The sequence below is a fragment of the Cheilinus undulatus genome, linkage group 24, assembly GCF_018320785.1.
Source record: "Cheilinus undulatus linkage group 24, ASM1832078v1, whole genome shotgun sequence".
Lineage (NCBI taxonomy): Eukaryota > Metazoa > Chordata > Actinopteri > Labriformes > Labridae > Cheilinus > Cheilinus undulatus.
The window spans coordinates 23401370-23417242 of NC_054888.1; the positions used below are offsets into that span (position 1 = coordinate 23401370).

The 15873-nt window shown below is 40.5% G+C and overlaps 1 protein-coding gene across 1 annotated transcript in view; it reads right to left on the reverse strand.

Annotated features, from left to right (window-relative positions):
• LOC121505985 (FERM and PDZ domain-containing protein 4-like) overlaps positions 1-14586 on the reverse strand; it is a 55198-nt gene extending 40612 nt beyond the window's left edge. Inside the window, exons 1-2 of the mRNA XM_041781447.1 lie at positions 14524-14586; positions 737-859 (exon numbers count right to left, since the gene is read on the reverse strand). Of these exons, the coding sequence (XP_041637381.1) occupies positions 737-846 (110 nt within the window). The 5' untranslated portion in view covers positions 847-859; positions 14524-14586. The remainder of the gene's footprint in view (positions 1-736; positions 860-14523) is intronic.
• Between the last annotated feature and the right edge of the window lie 1287 nt (positions 14587-15873).

The window sequence follows — 15873 nt, forward strand, 5'->3', positions numbered from 1 at the left end:
CATTTTCAATTTATTTTTTTTGACTTTTTATCTCATATTTTGACCATTTCAGCTTATGATTTTGACTTTAACTAATAATTTTGGCTTTTTCAATTTATTATTTTTTACTTTTTACCTCATATTTTGAGCTTTTCAATTTATAATTTTGACTTTAAATCTAATATTCTGACCTTTTCAATTATTATTTCAACCTTTATCTAATTTTTTGGCCTTTTAGGTGCGTCATTTAAATTTTAAGTCATATTCTTGCCTTAAAAGCATGATTTTGACTTTCCTTTTCATGTATTTGCCTTTTAAAAGCATTATTTTAACATCTTATTTTGTGTTTTGACCTTTTGAATGATTAAGTTTGACTTTTTATCTCAGATTTTGAGCCTTTTAACTTATCATTTTGACTTTTTAAATCTCAAATCATTTATCCGCAGTGCAAATTTTTTTTCCCCATAATCTATTGCTGCTGAAAATGAGGTTGACTGTTTGGTTAAACCCTATCAGGCCCTCAGGTTAGACCTTGATTCAGAATCTAGCCCCTTCTGTCATTGAGTTTGACACCCCTGATGTAGACATTGACATTGTCCATGCTTTGTGGACTCATGTCACATTTCTACCCTGCAAGATGCTGTGATATTGTGCTCTGTTTTTACTGCTTCCTCAACTTTAGACAAGTTGATTTTACGGTTTCAATGTGCTTCATCAGGTTTGACACGCGTCTACTAGAAACATCCCGAGAGCTTACTTGGTGAGGCAGTCCCGGCCCTCTCTGGTGCTGTTCATGCTGTCCCAGCTGTACGGAGGCCCCTGAAGTCCACTCCAGGAGCCTGGGCCAGGGGGCGGCCAGCCGGACATTTTGTTCTTATGGCTGAAACAGAAAGAGACGGTTGATTAGCTTCTGAGCAGCTAAGGGATATACTTTTTTTACAGAAAGTTTGGTCGGTATCTTTGAGATATCAGACAAAATTTTGGGGATGAACTCATGAAACCCGGCACTTTCTGATTGCGATTTTCAATTTTCTTGTGTCATAAGAGCTGACCCAGGCAGATGCTTTGACTTTCTAGAAACCCTCATACATTTATGACACTGCGTACTGAATACAATAAAATTAGTTCCAAAGCGATGAATCCATTGTAGCATGAATCTCAACAAGGGTGCAACAAGCTTTATTCTATAAAGGAGGTAGCTGGGGTGGAGGAGGTTAAGCTTTAGCAGCAGCAGCATGGTGCATCAGCATTAATACATGTTAGAAGCACGTCATATGTGTTGAGAGAAAGAGCTGGGATTGGCTGTGGGAGCTGTGAGGCCATAATTGGTTTCAGCTGGGCATCACCTGATCAAGGCTTGGCGTTCCATGCTGAGCTTCATTAAGTGTCTCAATTCAAGTAAATCCTTAAAGAAAAGAACCAAAGGGGGACTTTATGACTTCCTCTCCCTCTTTTCACTTCAGGGTTTGATCCCTCTTAGTCCAATTAGAGAGCCTGCTTGTCTCTGCGTGTGTGGCTTGCAGTGTAAGATAGCACAGTCAAACAGGAGCTCACTGGGACTTTAGATAGGCAATCAATGCATGCATGTGCTGCAAAATGCATGCATGCATGAATGAAAAATCACTGGTGTAATTGTGGATTTCACATTGCTGCTATGGAGTGAGAAAGAAGAGGGAAGATAGGGGTATAATACATAAATAAAGTCCATGCTGTGATAAGAATTCAGCACAGCATCCTCCTGAATCGATGGTTAAAAATTCAAGTCTCCACCACTACAGCGACTAATCATGCACAGCCCATAAGTCTCGGTTCCCATAACTCTGCAGAGAAATAATCACACCTGCAATAAAAGATCATCAAGCCAGAGAAATGCAACTGAATTTGAGCATCTTCATCGTGATTTATTCCTGCCAACACTTCCTCCTGCAGCCATAAACCATGAGGATGACTTTATTGTCCTGACCTCAACTCTGTGATGCATAGCAACAGTAACAACGGAAAGATCAATTGCATTTCAGCGCCAGAATTCACACTTGTATTCTGTTAGTCAGCATATTCTGCACAGAAAGGCGTCAGCTCTCTCGCATTAACACTGAGGAGTCGAGGCCCCTGCTGATGAAGTGCTCGTAAAAGTCTAATAATAGAAGGAAGGACGTACTAGATGAGGACGTCATCGCCGTAAGAATCCAGCTGATCGATCCCCATATCGTCTTGCTGATGGGTGAAATTCATCAGGCAGTTATGTCATTGCATGCAGCATAAAAAAAAGGAAAGTGTCCCCATTTAAAAGCTCAACACGGCCTCAAAACCTCCATCAACACCAGCTGCAGATTCAAGCCATCCTTTGACCCATAGAGCACATTTCAACACTCTTTGGTTTTTGGTTTAACTCCTCTGGATTCAGAAGCCATCCGCAGATTCCAGCCAGACGCTTGTTTTTCTGCTCATCTTCAGTCATCCGAAAGAAAAACAACTCCACCGCCACTTCAGAATCCCAATCAGAGGCTCCCGTGCTCCAAACACACAGAGGCCGCGGCGCTAACGGCTGTGCACATCTCCAGACATTCATCTGCGTTTGTCATTGTGCCGCTGCCGAGAGCGGCTTTGGGTCCAAACTGAACTAAACTGGCGTGGCCTCGCCTCCTTTATCCCATAATCCCTCTCATCACAGAGAAAACAAATCCACGCTGTGTGTGTGTGAGTAAGGATGAGTATTTTCTGTGAGTGTATTACAGATAGGGAGAGAAAATGAGAGGGGAGACAGCAGCGTGTGCGACCGTGCGTGTTTATGTGAGGGTGTGTTTGTGTGGAGTAAGAGGATTTTCAGAGAGCGGCGATGTGTATGGACACCGCAGCATCTCAGGGCCGGAGCCTCGGCAGAGGAAACTGACTCTGCAATTCACCTGAACTGCATTAGAATTTCACTTCCAAGGACTGGTTGTCCAACAGCTGCATTTCTCCCCATGTTTACACCCAAACAGACAAAAAAACAGGCAAATGCTGCTGCAAGTAAAACAATAAGTGCACTGGCATTAAGAAAAGGGAGTCATGGCTAGCATTAATGTGGACTTGAGGATGCTAGCATTTGGAATCCTGACAAATTTCCTTAAAATATCACACTGCTTTGCTTCTACATCAAGTTTACTGCAAAATAATCCAAAGTTCCACCACCACACTTCACTACAACCTGGAATTAACTTCCCAACATGGATTTCTGAAAAGGCTGCGTACTGCAGGTCATGTCTATGATGCTTGTAGCTTTTTCCATGTAGAAATTCAACAGCTGCAATTTATTTTCTTGCTTCCAAAGACCTGAAAAAATTGCTCTAATACCTCACTAATAACATTATACATTTTTATAATGTAATATATGTTCTGAAGTGCCTTCTTAAACTGGATATTGCAATTTTATAGGATATGGTACGATATGATACAATTCGACACAACACGACTTGACACGACACGACTCGACATCACACGACTCGACTTGACTCGACACAAGTCAACATGACACTACAAGACTCGACACAACACAACAAGACTCTACACGACACGATTTGACACAACATGCATGACATGACACGACTCGACTCGACACAAGTGAACATGACACGACTTGACTCGACTCGACTCGACACGAGTCAACATGACACAACTCGACACAACTCGACTGGTCTGACTCGACCTGACACGACTCGACACAACTCGACTGGTCTGACTCGACCTGACACGACTTGACTCGACTTGACGTCATGACACGACACAATACAAGTCGAATTGATAAGAGTCTCTAACAGAAATTTGTCTTGGACTCCAAGTGCTTCACACATTAACACTAGAACTGCCTTGGATTTCTATATACCTAAAACAGCCAGTGGGTCAAATTTACCTGTCATGTTGAAGGTTGATCTATCGACTTCTGATTAGGCAGTGCTGCAGCTGAGAGAAGGTATTTCCATTGTGCCATTTTTTATTGACGGTGTGAAATAAAACAGTTGGAAAATTAAGGCTTTCTTATGGGGTATCTTAGACCTGCATGGTAGTTCTAAAAATAAATGCCCATTAACAAAATTTGGGTTTAAGCAAAGATCTTTTTTATGATGCCAGGTGCTATAAAACAAGCTTTTAGGAAAAGTCAAAGACTGACAGTCTTTAAAACTGTATACACATCAAGTAAGATACTGTGGTCGTTTTCACACCTGATAGGCTGGGGGGATTCGGTCTGTTTTGGAACGGAAATTGCAACATTGATGCACTTTCCTTTGGTTTGGTTTGCATCACAAAGCTCTTGGCCAAATGGACCAAACTGTCTGAACACCTACAACCTCTGCCCATTAGGGGAACTGTTGTCACAAACAAAGGTGACCACGAAGAAAAGGCGGCACAGAGGAAGACAAAATTAGAAATCCATCTCCTTCTGCCAGTCTTTTCTTCCACATAAACAGTGAAAAAACACAGAATTTACGCTGTCCTGGGGTTTCTGCTCTTCTATTGGGGCATCATGAGCAGGCAGCAAGGTGGTGAGCTGTCCAGCATGTCGTTCTTTACATGACACGAATGAATCAGCACCGAGTATAACGTGTTGCTATGGCTACACAGACGCCAAGCCAGGTACCGACATGTATTTGAATGTATTATATCACATATAAATCCGTATATGATTACGCTTCATGCCACTTCCTGCCTTTGGTTCACAAGTTGGTCCGCTTTTCTTTCACACTTCAAACGAAGCACACAAAGGTTTGTTTGGAAGCGGACCCAGACCCCCTGTGTTCAAGCGGACCAGAGTTCGCTTGTGTGGTCCGCATCAGAGTGGGTGTGAGCTTTCACACCACTCCAAATGAACCGGACTATCTGGGGAAAAAGGACCAGAGTTCGTTTAAAGCGGACCAAACAGCTCTAGTGTGAATGCGCCCTTAAAGAACAGCCTTGGGTAAATTTGACCCACTGGCAGTTCTAGTGTTAAGCTGCAAGATGATAGAACATAGCAACCATAGACCTCATGCACACAGAGTTGCACAAATCAATAAAAAAATGCAACCACATAATCCAAACATATCAGAAATAATAACATTCCATAAGACTCATAGAAATAGTTTAAAAAATGCTAATGAAAAAAAAAATACAGCAAGGCCGCAGACTGGGTAAGATTGTCCTGTAGGATTTTCCTACATTTTGCTGCATTCATTTTACCCTCCAACTTTACAAGTCTTCCGGGGCTGGCTGGTGAGATGCATCCCCACAGCATGATGCTGCCACCACCATGCTTCACAGTGGGGTTCTGGGTTACTTGGAGTGTTCCTTTGTCTTCAAGGTGTAATGGTAGCCAGGAATACTCATTTAATAGTGGCTGGACCTTCCAGACACAGGTGCACTATCACTTGAGACACATTCACTGCACTCAGGTGAACCCCTTTATAGTAATAGAGAGACTAATATCACAAACTGTCTGGACCTCTGTTGAGTGAGACCAGTCATTTTTAAGGGGGTAGATATTTATGGAGCCATTTATTTTACATTACATATTTTTATTTGAAAATTCATGACTTTTCTAAATCAGGATTGGCATCATAACAGTATAATATAAACAAAGGTAAAGGTTTTTGTAGGCTGTTCTTGTTATAAACTGTTGACTAAATGAGGATCCTAACTTTTAAAGTGCTGCTTTTTCTAATCTGCCACATTGCAGAGCAGGAAGTGACATAGGCTTGCTCTGATAGATAGTGAAAGAGACAGGAAATAAAGTTAGGAAGAGTAGGGTAGACATTCACCAAACAGCACTAAGACGAGGACTTGAACCTGCAGCCAGTGTGATCATGACTGTGCTCTTTGTATGTGGACACCTGTTTTCCCAGTTGAGTTGAACTAACACCTGAACATTTGACACTTCTGATGACTTCTCCTGAACTCTGGGGAAGCATTCATGAATATTTCAGAAAAACTGACAGGCAGTCATTTGTTATCCACTTCAACTCTATCGCTGTAGAAAGCAGAGAAATGAGCTGAAGGTGTGTGTGGCTGTCAGTTACATTGAAATAAGAATCGTGCTAAAGTGCTTATTCCTGTTTTTGCACTCCTCTCCTGCATGTCCTTGTCAAAACTATAAGTAAGAAAAGGTTAGAATTAGGCCAACAGTCATAAATGTTTCATCCCCACAGATCTGTTCTTACAGTTCAGTTCCAACCAGCTTGTCCAGGTAAAGTCACACCTCTATATTAAAAAAGCCAGTGTTAATCAAACTCACATAGAGTTAAAGTTTAAACTCTAAAGAGTCTGTATCAGTCCACACTACAGTAAAGTCTTAGATATTTTACAGTATGACAGAGCTGCCGTAACTCTTGTAAATCTGTGGTAGGGGAAAGAACAAAGTAGAGAGTCAACCTCGTATCAAGGCAATGTGTACTGATGAAACGCATGCACTATGCTCCTTAGGAACACCTAACGTCACAGGTGGAAACTCTAACTCTGTGTTTAGTTATCAAAAGTGCACCTAATACATTATAATTAGTCACTCAACATCTCAACTTAATCAAGCTGAATTTCTTACAGTGCTTATTTCCTCTCTCTTCAGCTGTCCTATCAAAATAAAGAACAAAAGCTCAAAATACAATCTTAAAAAGTGGGAAAAAATGTAACCAGTGCAGACGTAAATGGGACAGAAAACAGGAGCCTTGATTTTGTTTGTCCACTCCAACCTTCTCCCTCTGTCGTAACGATGTTAAACCCATAAATTAAAGTGTCTGTGGAGAGAAGAGGACCCCGGTTGTCCTTCAATTTGCGCTGCTTTTGCCATGACTTTTACTACACCATTAGTCATCGCAGGGTAATGCTGTGCTCGGCAGATGTGGTCATTTCAATTATTCCTGTTGGTCCGGGTTGAGCACACATGCTGATGTCTACCATTTAAACCCTGTCTGCATGTGTGGCTTAAGCATGCACTAAACAGCTCTGAAACTGATGCCAACATGAAAACAGAAGCTTTTGCACACATTTGGTGCAACTGAGAGGACAAAATTTAGACTTGAGAGCACAAAAAAGTCAGAGGATTCCTGAAGTCACTCCAAAACATCCCAAGGGAAGCGTGAATATCAGCGTGACATTTAATATAAATCTGTTTAAAAGCTGCTGCGCCCAAAGTCCTGACCTGAGGGTAAAACTTGAGAAAGTTCTCTGAAGCTAAGTCCTAAATATCCAACCTTTGGAACGCATAAATGCCACTGTCTAACAATTTTCTGGCAATTCGTCCAACTATGCACAATGATGAGCTGAAAAAAACATGAAAGCACAACAAATACATAGAGGAAAAACCACAATAAAAGCCCCCATAAAAGAAAGCTGTGGGTCAGGGCTGCCCCGTCACACAGCCCCAAACAGTCAGCTCTAGGTGCATGTCAACAAACATTTAATTTCTCATTTGCTGCAGCTTCGATTGGGATAGTTAGTGTCCAGTGAAGTAATCCATGACAGGGTTCATGTGAGGTAACGTCCATGTGAACAGATACAGAAGCCCAGCATGTAGAAGCCCATCAGAGTGGATTAGGAGCCCTCTTTTACTGGCATTTATGAGATTTCATCTGCGGTGTTTAAGGAGAATTCTGCAGCTCAAGAGCCAATCCCAAAACTGTATTTATGCCCAATGATCACTGTAGATGGATTACCAGTTATTGATATTAGCATGGAAATAAGAACATTCATGGATGCTACTGGAACTCAAACTCCTGCCTGGTGGTTAAACCCCTCCGTGAGGTCTGAAAGGTCTGAAAACTATTGTTTTTAAAGTTTAATTTACTGTATTAGATATACAGGCCTCCAAAAAACACACTACCCCACAAAAATGAAGTTTTAAAAAGAAATTAAAAGATGCTGAAATTATGCTAAAATACCAGTGCCAGTCCTGTACAGCATGGTCCACTGCTCTCTATGTGTAACATTAATTTCTATATCAAATTAAAATGATCATATTTCCTGTATTACTTGGCCTATTGACATGAAACAAAAACTGAAAGAAAGCTTAAAGACCATGCTTTCCACACAAAGCGATTGCAATGCAAAATGTGGCTTTGTTTTCATGCTGTCATGATTAAATCATGCCATTGTGATCGTGGACCCCTAAGAGCTAATCACTGAAATCCAATCTCTCTGATTCAGAGTGGATGTTTGCGCCAAATCCAAAGAAAATCTCTCAATACATTCTTGAGATATAACATAAAAAAGCAAGGGGGAAACTTGACCTTGAACCTTTAAAGAGGTTCATCCTGAGTCAGAGTGGGCACTGATCTTTAATACATACTGTTTTCAGGGTGGATAACTTTGCAAAGTCTAGGAAAAAAAGTCCCAGAACGTGCTGTTGAGATACGACATTCTCAATGCGTACAAAGTGCAACGACCCCGACCTTTGACCTCCAAAATCTAAACAGAACATCCTCGAGTCAGAGTGGATATTTGCAAGAAGTTTGGAGAAAATCCCTGCATGCATCCTTGCGATATTGCACTTGTAAGCAAGGGACACACATCCAGGCCAGTGACCTTGACCAATACCCAGTAAGCTCCACAGAATAAATGAATCCAGCATCAGAGTGGATTTGTGCACAGAATGTTAGTAAAATCCCTCAAGGTGTTCTTGAAACACAAGGCCCAATTACTTTGACCTTTGACCTCCAAAATCTAAACAGATCATCCTGGAGTCAAAGTTTGAACCCTTTATTTGAAAGGAACCATATATGGTCAACTCGGCTGACTTCCTTTGTGGCCTTTTCCAACACTCGCTGAAACAGTAGAACTAGAATAACTTTTTGGGTGCAGGTGGCCTAGTGGTTTCAGACATGCCCCAGGCACACAGACGGCCTGGGTTAGAAATCGGCCTACGGGACTTTTCCAGAAGTCTCTCCCCAGCTCTCTAGTCTGTTTCCGATTCTATCCGCTATCCTCATCTGTCAATAAAGACATAGAAAGCAAAAAAACAAAAAAAAAACAGATAGTTCTCATTCTACAGAACCAGAACGATTTTTCTCAGCCAATCAGTAGAGATCAGTCAACATCACAGAAAGTGACATCACAGCATCTGACCAATCAGCAGTGGACCAGCGTCTCAGACTTCCCATTTCCCTTAGAACTTGCGAAATGCTGCTTTACATCTTTTTAATGCACAAACAAATGACCCTAAAATCAAAACTAGCCATGATAGGTGAATGAAACTCTCACATTATAAAGATGAATATTGGTGCTAAATATCATGACAGGTTTTGTTTGCATAGAATTTTTAGTAATTAGTGAAATCTTAGCGTGAAAAATGGAGAAACCTCATTTGGACATACAGGACATTTAGGGGTGTAGAATGGGATAACACCAAGCAATCATACTAAGGGTATTTTCTTGAAAAATAACTCATTATATATAAAATAATAGTGCTCTATAGTGTAGTTAAAAAATAGAGAGATACAATGGTGAATTTGACTAATTTACAGATATTTTTAAAGAATAGTTATAACAATAAGAGTGAATTTTAGTCAACATTGTAACAGCTTTTTAAACTTATGTGGTCTGTGTCGTTTTTTAATTTTACTGTGAGCCTTTTCCTGCTTAAATTCATTTTGACACTCAATATTTGTGATTTTTAGAGGTTTTCTGATTGAATAATAAGGAAAATACATGGTTCAAATAGTGAAATGTAAGCTTAAAAGACAGACTGACCCTTGGCACCTACCTAATTACATTATTAGTCCATCCATGAGTCACAGTGGTTATTTGTGCAAGGCTTGAAGAAAATCTATAAAAGTGGTAATGTCATATCACATTAACATGGAAGGAATGAAGATGAGGCTTCCAGAACTAATCAGATCACGCTTGAATCAGAGCAAACATTGGTATTAAGTTTGAAGAAGAACCCTCAAAGGGTTCTTGGGATATTGTTAATGTTTACTAGAAGGATGGAGGTATGGGCATCCTGATGTCTCTGGCCTTGGCTAATGTCAGTGCAGAGGCCTAAAGAATATTGATTCTCCGTATATTTCATGGTTTTTTTGCTTTTCCAAAGTTTTGATTTTCAGTTTTTTCTTTTTTTTATATCACTCTATGCTGATGATATCTGAATTTATGTCTAGACCTGGAATACAAATGTATGAAGACCTACCACTGAAATGTGGGACAAGGTTTTGTCCATTTATCCTCACATTTTTCCTCATATTCTAATTTTGTTTATGTGCTTTCAAGGCTTCCCATCCTCGGTCTTAAATGTGACTAATGTCTGCTTGTGACTTTAACACTAAACTCTGCATTTTCAGCCTCTGTCTGGCCGTCTCTTCAAAGGCAAACTGGGAGAGCAGAAGAGAGGGATCTGGGGCATTTGGGTGCTGACCTTTATTGGCACACATTCTCAATTCAGAATTTTTATTGTACTTTAACAAGAGGGTAGAATTTCAAACACCGTGTCTAGGGATTCGGGTCATTTGGATGACTTTTTTCAGGAGTATCCTCCTTACTAGGAGTGAAAATAATTTCTGCAGCCTTTTCTTTTTTGCAGAGACCACACAAATGCTTAAAATGGGACATTAAACCAAGTGAAACCCGCTTTTCTTTATCCAGGCTGACTGAGTTTGCACAAAAGGCATTGGAAGAGCCCTCCTTACATACTTTAGCTGGCATTATGACAATGTTTACTACAGCCGGTAGCATAAAACCCAACTCCCCGAGCCAATTCTCACCACTTTACACTCTACAGAACAACTAGGTTAATTTATGCTCCATGGGCGACTTCTTCTTTATGAAAACTCTGCCGCTGCTGATGTGCACCTCATTCAGCATACAAGGACATGTAGGTTAAGTGGTGGGCGGAGCGGTGTGAAATATGCAGGGAAAATGTAAATCAAGGTTTGGGTCACTTCCCTCTCAGTTTATTCATCTTTACATGTCAGCTGAGTCTGCATTAAAGAGAGAAGTGTTCAGTCTCAGTCAGGCCTTTATAGACTGATATAATGACTTAAGTGCTTTAGGAAAATCTACTTCAATCTGAAATATTTCAGCTCCAGGGATCTGAGATGAGATGCAATGGGACAAGTTTTCACTTGCTTGGATTTCACACTTTGCTTCTGAACACGCAAAGCTCAAAAAATAAAGAGAAGAGAGAAAATCTGTAAAATGTCACAATTATCCCGGAGTAGCTCCCAGTGTGCATGTTTCAGGATCTTCAAACCCAGCAAGAGGCTGCGTTTCAAACACTCTCGCTGGGGTTTAAAGTGCAAAAAAAGAACAAGCAAGAGGGTTTTTGTAGTAGCTGAAGTTTTAGAGTGGAGACTTGATTTAAAGGCAAATAAACAGAGAGGCAGCAGAGTACTGATGCAATGCATGCCACTGTGTCTGATGAAATGTCAGAGGAAATCTCTTTCTGCCATGCAGGCGCTGAATTGTTCAAAGCATGATAAAATTTGTGCCTTATGATGTAAACAAAGAAATAATGCCAGCTGAGACAACCTATTCTTACTATTTCATTATTCAGCGAAACATGGCTGAACTGTTAGACGTTATCTCACTTAAAAGTAGAGGCAACAACAGAGAAACACAAGTAGATTCATGTATCTGGGTGCTAAAGACAGGGGTTGGTCAGCCTGTGCATGGGGCCTTATTTGGCCTTGGTTGGGTTCACTGATGGGTCATAGAAACCTTCAAAAACAGAGTTTGCTGCTAGTTTAGCCGAGCTGTTAAGTCCCATGTATGAGGACTGGGTTTATAAGCACCAACAAAACCCAGAGGAAATGACAAAACCATAGATAGAATATACAATTAATGCAAATTTAACTAGAAAAGCACTCAGAAAGCGCAGACCTCCGCCACTAGCCCTATCTCCCAATAGTGAAGAATCCTTTAAAAAATTCCTGGATCCAGACGGTGATCCGGATCACTCTATTTGATATTAAGATTTCAAAAGGCTGTAGCTTGAAAGTGGTTAGGGATAAAGGCATACTGTAAATGAGAAAAATCTTTAGTATGACCCAAACTTTGTGATGGGAGTAAATTCACTCATCTAATTTGCATATTCTGACATCACCAGGCAGCCTCCACCACCATTGGCTGTGCGTTTTCTCCTATGGCTTCTACTCTAGGCTTCTACCACGTCTCTACCTCCATGGTGTTTGTCATTCCCGATGTCCGTCACTATTCGCGGTGTTTTGAACCCCCCCTAAGATACCCCCACCACAGCGTTTGCCCGAGTACTCCCTTCCCGGTGGGGTGGAAGCATGGTGAGGCAAAGCATTGGCTTTGCTACGTGTGGACCGTCATGACAGACACATTGCCTGCCGGTGCTACAGACACACTGACAGTCTCACCCATGGTCTCACCGGACGATTTGAAGTCATGGCATAGGGTGAATATTCCTCTATTCCTCCCAGCATTGAGAGTATGCTCGCTACAATTCGCTGTCTTTCTCTCTGTTACGCTCCGACTCGTCTCCTCTACTGGGTGTGTGTCTTTCAAACTCTATAAACTCCAAAACTTTGAATAGAAAAACACCAACAACATGCTGGGATTGAAGTTACACATGTCTGCCATCTCCTGGTGTAAAGTGGTAATAACACAGACCTCTGCCATTAGCCCTATCTCCCAATAGTAAAGAATCATTTTAAAAATTCCTGGATCCAGATGGTGAGCCTGATCACTCCCAAAATCTGATCAGTTCTTCCTTATGCCATTTCTGACATTTCCTAAAAATGTATTTGGTGATTGCCAGATGCAAAGCAGGATTTTTAAACGTTTGCTTTTGGAAATCCAACTTCATGTTGCACAAAACATCTGTCAGCCTTCTCAGATCTGATTTGTTTGTATCATTATATGGAAAATGCTGTTCTTAATAGATAAAAACATCAAAAAACACAAAATACTGGTTAAACTTGAAGCAAAAAATTGCTTTTTTCCTCTGATTTCATCTTCTGAAATGGATGATTTGCTGCCCTACTTTGTCGAATTTTGTGATTTCTCCAAAACAACCAATTTACACACATTATTTTTGGCTCGATCATAAGAAAAAAGAGATGCTGGATTTATTTCTGCAATATCAGTCATGCAGTAGCTGAATTAAAATAATATATTCAGCCCTGTCACAATATTTATGATCAGGAGCTTATCAGATGGTATAATCTGGTTCATCAAAATCCATCAATAACTTTTTGAGTTATGTTGCTAACAAATGAACAAACAAACCCACCCGATCACAACCTCCTTGGTGGAGGTAATGATGATAAAACCCCTACATGATTAAACGATGATAAATAAGAACAATTTTCCAAGGACCCCCACATAACTCATGCTGATTAAACACATGTTAACCACCATTTGTACTCCTAGATGCTGTATTTTAAACTCTTCTACCTACAAGCTCTTGTCCAGTTGAGTGTGGCTTCTTACTTTTTGTGATCCTTTGAGCAGCCAAATAAGAATCTCTCTGTGCTTTTTCTGAGGTTGTGGTCAGGCTTATCATTCCTGTTTTCTGGCAGATATATTCCTCACCCTTTCATCAGAAACAACATTTTGTTTTGTCCTTAAACTCTGCATGCTTTGTTATCAGATGGTGCTTTAGCTTGGCGGGCTTCATGGCTTCAAAGGAAGATACACAACACATTTTGGTCTTCCGTTGCTGTTCTCAGTAAAACCAGTTTAGCTGGTTTGGGTCTAGCGTCACTTGCTGAAGTGGGCACGCTTGAATATTTATACATTGTTGCTAGCTGGACCTGCACACCAAATGCGTCCTGAGCAAAGTGACTGATACGTAAGGAGTGATAGATTTGCGTGATATCCCCCAATCATATCTGAGTTTTTACTGGCACACAGCTGACTTATGTGGGAGTCATTGGTTTAGTATGATTGTTTTCTTGTGTTGTGGTCCCTATATGTATTTATTTGCTTTTTAAAGACATGGCATTACCTTAATAATTTATTTTAAATTATTTCACGGACCCCAGTTTGAGAACCACTGCTTTACATAATCGTTACAGTGTTACCCTGCAAAATATTGCGATATGGTAGTGTATACATATTTTCTAAAAGCCCTGATAGACGGACGGACGGGTTAGATAGAAGCTCTGACTGTGCACCCGCTGCAGCCAACAGGAGGTGGAACCAGAGCAGCACTTTCTAACCACCTGTCCTTTACACAAGGATATCAGAGACCTTTTTTGCCCCAATTTTTCACAAGCAAACAAAAATGATTCACCAGGTGAACATGGAACAGAAGCCTCCATATCTGCTGGGTGAAGGTCAACAGTGTGCAAATGCAGCAGCACCATGAGCTGTTGTGACCAAAACAGATTTTTGCTACCAATTAAAAAATTATTTTCCCTGTTATTATAATTATATATTTGTCATCAGCTTCGAAAACTAGAGTTTTATATGTCAGTAAAGCCTACCAATTAAATTAGACAGACAGGCAGACATATGGCAGAGAGACAGAGCATAGAAAAAGGGATACAATGATTGATGAATGATAGACAACAGAATAAAAGAGCAATAACCAGACAGATGGACAGACAGAAAAATAAAGTGTATCTTGTATATTACCATCTAAAACAGGAAACTTAAGAGTCAGAAAGCCCTTTTCTTCAACAGAAATTGTCCTCTTCCTTTGATCACAGCATCAGCAGCTGCTGCCTCTGTCCATGGTGCTGAATCAGAGGAGGGACACTGCATGCTGCAGAACAAGCTCACCCTCTTTCACTAGAAAAGAACACATTAATGTACTTCAAAACTATAATTCAACACCCTCAGTGAAATGTCATAGAACAGCAGTCTCTCAAGCATGGGCTCTATTCTTAGATGATTGGCAATCTGCCAATAAATTTATTTGGTGATTGCCAGATGCAAAGCAGGATTTTTAAACGTTTGCTTTTGGAAATCCAACTTCATGTTGCACAAAACATCTGTCAGCCTTCTCAGATCTGATTTGTTTGTTTCATTATATAGAAAATGCTGTTCTTAATAGATAAACACATCAAAAAACACAAAATACTGGTTAAACTCGAAGCAAAAAATTGCTTTTTTCCTCTGATTTCATCTTCTGAAATGGATGATTTGCTGCCCTACTTTGTCGAATTTTGTGATTTCTCCAAAACAACCAATTTACACACATTATTTTTGGCTCGATCATAAGAAAACAGAGATGCTGGATTTATTTCTGCAATATCAATCATGCAGTAGCTGAATTAAAATAACATATTCAGCCCTGTCACAATATTTATGATCAGGAGCTTATCAGATGGTATAATCTGGTTCATCCAAAGCTAAGTTATCCGAAGAACGATATTGTCTACATTGGCATCAATCTTTCCTTATTACTTGCAAATAGGGCTCGTTTTCTTTAAGCCTTCCTCATTATGCTCATTAATGTTTCAAGCTCTAAGCGAGACATCTCCAGCTCTCTCTAGATCTTCCTTTCATCCAGTCTACATCCCCATTTACATCCTTTTCACTCCCTTTAACTCCCTCTGTCCTTCCAGAGGAAGACAGCTCTACTCTCTTGTCATACATGCAGCACAAGGATGCATCAAAATGCACACAAATATGATCAAACTGGGTTTATTTTTAAGTGACCCTAAAGAGAAGTCTACAGTAGAATAATTCTGTCCATTTTGGCATTCATCTGTCATGAGAAGTTTCCTAATTTGCTTGATATGGAGCTTCCTTCCTCGTTGTCTTCCACATTACGCCCATTATGTTCCAAGTTAACGCACTCTTCCCTTCCAGCAAGACAGCTCCAACCATTGCCTGCTCTGCCACTCATCCTCTTCCTCGCCCTCTTCCACACTCCACGGCTTGCACTGTTCATAAATGAAACATGGCTGCACGTTGTTAAAAAGTCGCCCTGGAAGTGCTTTCACTTTATTTAGTGTTACAAGCCCGACACAACATGCT